The sequence below is a fragment of the Hyalella azteca genome, unplaced genomic scaffold, assembly GCF_000764305.2.
Source record: "Hyalella azteca isolate HAZT.00-mixed unplaced genomic scaffold, Hazt_2.0.2 contig7943, whole genome shotgun sequence".
Classification (NCBI taxonomy): Eukaryota; Metazoa; Arthropoda; class Malacostraca; order Amphipoda; family Hyalellidae; genus Hyalella; species Hyalella azteca.
Window position 1 is genome coordinate 52,530 of NW_025938050.1, and position 6,182 is coordinate 58,711.

The following is a 6,182-nucleotide window of genomic DNA, read 5'->3' on the forward strand; positions in this document are numbered from 1 at the left end:
TCTCGAACGATGACGAAAATGTCGTCGACATATCGACAGTAAAGGTCGGGTTTAGTCTGTGCACACAGTTTTCGAGTTCGTAAATGTAGAGTTCGGCGATAGGACGTTGAAATTATTCTCGGATTCATTTAATTTTCGATTTTGAGCCGTATCTGAGATACTTTTTGTATGTACTTATGTCATTTACAAATTTTAATTTTAAGCGTTGAAATAACTCTTCACCTACTTGATAATGAATATTGAATAGTCGCAACGTCGTATTCTAGTAGTCATTTGGTAACCTGCTTTTTATCTCCGAGCACCGGCAAGAAATTTTGTTTGGCTTATTGAAAAAAACGTAAGAAAATTGTTAATAAAATGTATGCTCTGGGCCTATTCTTCCAAAAAAAGTTAAGAGATTGTAAGTTCATCAGCCAATCATTGACGGCCTTTCAAGCAAAATCCACCAATCATAGACAAGAAAATAGAGCGTAAGTACTTACGTTCACTTAGCGAGTTTTGAAAGTATAGGCCCAGGTTTTCAATCGAACTCACTATAATATATATTATACGGTAAATACTAAATAAATAATAAATATTCAGCACAATAATATACTTCACTATACATACATGCCATTGTTAATTATCCTACACTATACAAGGAGGCTAGAGGCACCACCCACCTGGAGGTCCAACAATATACTTCATTATACATACATACCATTATTAATTATACTACCGTACACTACTTTATGAGGCTAGAGGCACCACCCACCTGGAGGTCGGCAAACTCTGCAGGGTACGTGGCCATCCAGTTCCAGATGGCGCGCTCCATGGAGGTCATGAGAACAATCTGCGCGTTCTTGCGCAGGCTGCGGAACTTCTGGTTTGTTTCTGAAATGTATCCACCCGCCGATAGTTTATTAACAAACAATTTAGTCATATTATTCTTAAATTGTAGGTATTGGTTACAATCGTATATACGGAGGGCGATTTTCAAAGAGCCTCCTGCCATACTATCGAAAATAATTTAGAATTTGTAACTCTGTCAGCCCAAAACTGACGTATATTCTTCAATCACAAGCAAGAAATCGATCACTACGTGTATTTCGGCCACTACTTAAACTCGGGCTGCTATGTGTACTTAGTGCTCTACATGTATTAACTATTAAGGCCGCTACGGGCACTTGGGCCGCTACGGCACTTGGGCTACTACGGCCTCTTAATTGGCCGCTATACGGACACTTGGGCCGCTATGGGCACTTTTGCCGCAATGGGCACTTGGGCCGCTACACTAAAATGTTATTTGCATGCACAACAAACAAAGAGTAGCTCACCATTGAGGAGTTTGACAAGCCGCTCGACATCGATGTTGATGTACTGCATCAGCTCGATGTCGCTGTAGTCAAGATTCTCTTCCGTGTTACTGGTGCTTAGCTCTTGCAGTCTTAGAAACAACATCAGGCTTAGTGTGCAGTCTACTAGCCTTAGCACAGACTACTTAGCATGCACACAACTGGCCATAGTACATTCACATTCACTTAGAGTGCAGACTATTGGCCATTATGGTGACCAGCCTAACAATAAATCCACCAACCAAGCACTATCTCTATGACAGCATTGTACAGTGATTATTGGAGAGATCATGAGTTTAAGCCACTATGGCTGGGCCATTCATTTCCAAGTGTCACTCCATACAATAAAGCTAAGTTTGTGAATATATTATTCAACATGTGTCTCATGAGGCTCTCCTAAAATGCCCATTGTATTGAGTACGGTACCTATACTAAATCAAAGCTTACATCAATCATAATAATTCTTCAAATTTAATAAATACCTCTACAATAACAACTAACTGCAGATGACATTTGCGTCTAGAAATTGGCAGCAAAGTTTAATGTTAAGCAAAGAATTACCGTCCTACTGTAATGTTTATCACAAGACAGAAAATGGCATGCTTACCTGGCAGAAATGCGACTGAACACAGCACTGAAGTTGTTTATGCTCAAGGCAAAGAGAACTTTGGAGGCAAAACTCTTGATTTGAGTGGCCATGAGCGAGTCATGGCTGATATCTGCAAAGCACAATCATAGACTTAATCTCTAAATAGAACCTTAATATTTAAAGTAGGATGAAGCTTTGCACATAGGTACGTAATGATAATCTACATACTCCGACAAGCATTAAACTCCGTATTATACCATTAAAATGCAGAGATTTAGAGAAATAAAAATTCATGTGCAATAATGACCAGAATATTTAGGGACATATAGAACTTCAAATCTAACTACAACCATGATAATTATGAAAGCATATAAATTAGAGTATCTTTGGACTAAAAAATATACCTATTCAATTCAAGTTCATAAGTAATTTCACCACTAAGCATTGCATTCACAAAGCAGTGAAATTTAATATAAATGCCTACTGGTGTATGAACACAAAACAAAGTTTTATAATGCAACACTCAGAAGACCTAAAGCTACACACCCATGAACTGGCATATTTCCCTGAGAAGAAGCTTGACATTAACAACTTCATCAAATCCTATTGCATCCCTGGGCTGCGATGAGAGGCATTTCTCTAGTGTATCAAGCACAATGACCAGCGACTCGTAGTAGAAGTTCTTCTCATAGTCATGGCCATGCGGCCGCTGAAATTAAGCAAAGCCTTTCATTAAGTTCTACAAAATTGATAAGAAACTTGTGTGATGAAAATTGCTACAAATAGGCTTGCTCAAAAAGTCAATACATTGATAAGACATTTGAAATGTTCTCAAAATTTTTTAAGAAAACTAATAATGTTTCTATATGAAAAGCTTTTTCATGCACACTGTGCATCATAGCAACATGATACAATTCACATTTGTTAGCTAACTTTATTCTCTGGTCATCGATTAAACTTGTATATTTAAGGGTATGATTTTTTTCCTGACTACTACACCAAAATCTGCATCATAACTGCATGCATGCAGCTCACAATAATTGTTCCAGCTTGGAGAGAAGACCACTTACCAGTTCATTGACTTTCTGCAGAATTTTCGTAAGGCCAGATATGACGAGTCCAAATCTGTACTTGCAGATTTGGATGATGCATTCTTTGTTTTTTTGTACATTGTTGCGCGAGAGCTGTGTTTGCGGTCCAGTTCTGCATGGCAGCTGTAATGATAAGGCCACAATGACAGAGTGTATAATATAACCGTAAAATTATCACTAATTCAAAACTCTATGACACTGTTAAAGTGATTACATGCAAGCATGATCTCCTAACCAACAAAGCTGCCAATAAATATTAAATTTTACATGTAAATATGAGTTTGGTTGTTACATTAACTGCCCAATAATCATCATTCACAATGTCAGTGCCATTTCCACTGAACATCATTTGAGAATTAATTAAATTAGAGCTTCAGGCTGGTTTACGTTATAGCAAGAAATTCTGTGACATGATGATATTTTCTTAAATATGCAATAGGTTGAGGACATTAATCTGCCAATATTTCCAAATGAAACAAAAAATTATTGGCCATCATAGACTCATTATAAACTTGTAAATAAAAAAAATTTGTAACTCCAGTTTTGAGTATTGATTTATCTACAAGGAAATGAATCTGCAGGCTATATTTTTCAATAAAATCTTTAATACAAGCAAAGATAATATACCTATACAACTCAGAATTCACAGTATGAAAGTCAGAGCCAAAATGGATGAATATCAACTACTACAATAGATTGTTTCCATCATGTACCACCAACAAACTATTAGGCAGAAAGCAGTGTTTTCAAGTTTAAAAAAAAAAAACCTTCATTGATATTTTGCATGTTGTAAAGACTACAATGCTAATGAAAAAGTGATTCACAGGGACATCCAATCTACTCTGTTTACTTAAAAATTGTTGAAATGTAACCAAATGGTGAACAAAGTTATCTACTTACAATCTATGGATAAGGACACATGACACCTTAGCGCACAGGTAGGAAATGACGGAACAAGACCATGAAGAAATGCATAGCACTGCACAAGATAGGCAGGAAATGAATAGGACTGCACAAGATAGGCAGGAAATGCATAGGACTGCACAAGATAGGCAGGAAGTGCATAGGACTGCACAAGATAGGCAGGAAATGTATAGGACTGCACAAGATAGGCAGGAAATGTATAGGACTGCACAAGATAGGTAGGAAATGCATAGGACTGCACAAGATAGGCAGGAAATGCATAGGACTGCACAAGATAAGTAGGAAATGCATAGGACTGCACAAGATAGGTAGGAAATGCATAGGACTGCACAATATAGGTAGGAACTGCATAGGAGTGATGATAAGGACTGCACCATAATTATCAAGTAATTTAGTCAAGATACTACCATGGCCTGAAATTTCATTTTAAGTTGTCTAATAATCATGCAATTCAAATTAAATACTAAAAAATAAATGAAAATAAAAGTCACTTATTTTTAATTCATTGAAATTAAAAAACAAAATACATATAGACTCAGATGGAGGTAGAAATACAAATCAGCTCTAAAATGTCTAACAAGTTTTTTGTATTAGAGGAGTGTTAAAAAGACACTTCCATCAGTTCTTTACTTGCTATTATTGTATTTTAACTAGGTATCACAATATAAAAAACAATGACAAAGGGATTCAAGTAGACAAAGTGGCATGAATTATATATAATTTCTCAAGCTTAGCTTTTAGGCAGCTCATAAGTTACCTATATATATTTAAAATATTTCATTATCATGCTGCTTGTATGACAATAAACTCTGTTAAAAATGAATTTACTATCCTACTGAAAACCATCTTGCCTAAAAATTAATTTACCATCCTAAAAAAAAAAAGTTTGTACAATTACTAAATTTTGCATCCTTATTTTGATAATGAAATAATGTTTTTCCTAAGAATCTGATGACTAGATGATAAGAATTGTACCTCCAATTTATTACCCTCATATCAAGAAAAAAATTTTGAAGGAAATTATTTTAGCATCCCTATCATATTTACTTCTTATGCAACCAACTTTTCAGACAAAACTGGGTCAAATGCCAATGAGGTACTAATTCAGGTAAGGCAGGCATTTTATTAGCCTGCAGTAAATAAATAGTAATAGTGCAATAACATAACCTTAACTGCTGTGTACCAAAATTTTCGAGCACCTTAACCATCTATGGTAGACTCTAGCCTAAGCAATATTATAGCCCTCATAAGCAATAAAAGATTTTTGGTCTTTCGTGCACTATTTTTTAATCCTTTATAGTGCAGAAATACATATTTTAAAATTAATACTGGCTTCAAAGTTCATCATAGTAGCCTTACTAGACACTCAAGTATATTACTTGGCCTGTCCTAACAGTAATGAAGCTACTTTTCAATATATTAACATCAAAATTAGTATTCATTCATTCATATGAGTGATATGACTAATGTTTGATGTTAAAAAGGCGGGTATTTTATGGACGTGTGTGGACACTGGACAGTGGTTTGTCGCACCGGGCTTGACTGATAAACATTTTTAATAGTTGAGACTTGAGTGTAGTGCGAAGAACTTGCTTCGTTATTAACTATATTAACGGCTTATAACTTTGTTTATAATAGCCCCAAAATAGAAAAATTGACCTTCAAAAAATGATGCGTATCAATTCACACCATGCGTGAAACATGGCTCCGTAGTAGCGGCATCCAATTTCATTCATGAATTCCTGTGTTATTGACAAGTGCAAGGCATTGGAGGTCCAGTGATCAATAAACACAACGGCGTCAACAATGAAAAGCCAAATTTTCGAATTTAATAACATCTAGAGGCCCAAATTTTGTAGCAAATATGTAGATTATTGTTTCTGCAATTATAATATACCAATAGGATTAATTTTTCAGCAAATTTGCCAATCGATGAGAAAATTTAGCAAAGTAAAGAGAATTTTCGTCGTTTCGAACTGACTCTAATTCTGAACTCATTCATGATTTTCACGGAAGTATCAGAGCTGATTTACAATCAATCACAGGTAGTTGTTATATACTAACCTGTTCCTCAAATCTGATAATCAAAGAAGTTACCCATTCCATGGGTTTTGGAGTAGCCATTGTTGGATCCAAACACTATCTTTGGACACCATTTCACATACCCTCCACTCACGGCAACAGATCCTCGACTGGTCGCGTTTGGGAGTGGAGCTCCCTACTTTTCGTTCAGCCCAGGTTGAG

General features: G+C 35.8%; 1 protein-coding gene across 1 annotated transcript in view; it reads right to left on the reverse strand.

The window, feature by feature from the left end:
* The window catches only part of LOC108681342 (neurofibromin), a 45,830-nt gene extending 39,705 nt beyond the window's left edge, over window positions 1–6,125 (reverse strand). Inside the window, exons 1-6 of the mRNA XM_047881427.1 lie at window positions 6,003–6,125; window positions 2,994–3,137; window positions 2,470–2,632; window positions 1,942–2,053; window positions 1,317–1,426; window positions 755–873 (exon numbers count right to left, since the gene is read on the reverse strand). Coding sequence (XP_047737383.1) covers window positions 755–873; window positions 1,317–1,426; window positions 1,942–2,053; window positions 2,470–2,632; window positions 2,994–3,137; window positions 6,003–6,062 — 708 coding nt within the window. The 5' untranslated portion in view covers window positions 6,063–6,125. The remainder of the gene's footprint in view (window positions 1–754; window positions 874–1,316; window positions 1,427–1,941; window positions 2,054–2,469; window positions 2,633–2,993; window positions 3,138–6,002) is intronic.
* Window positions 6,126–6,182: the final 57 nt, after the last annotated feature.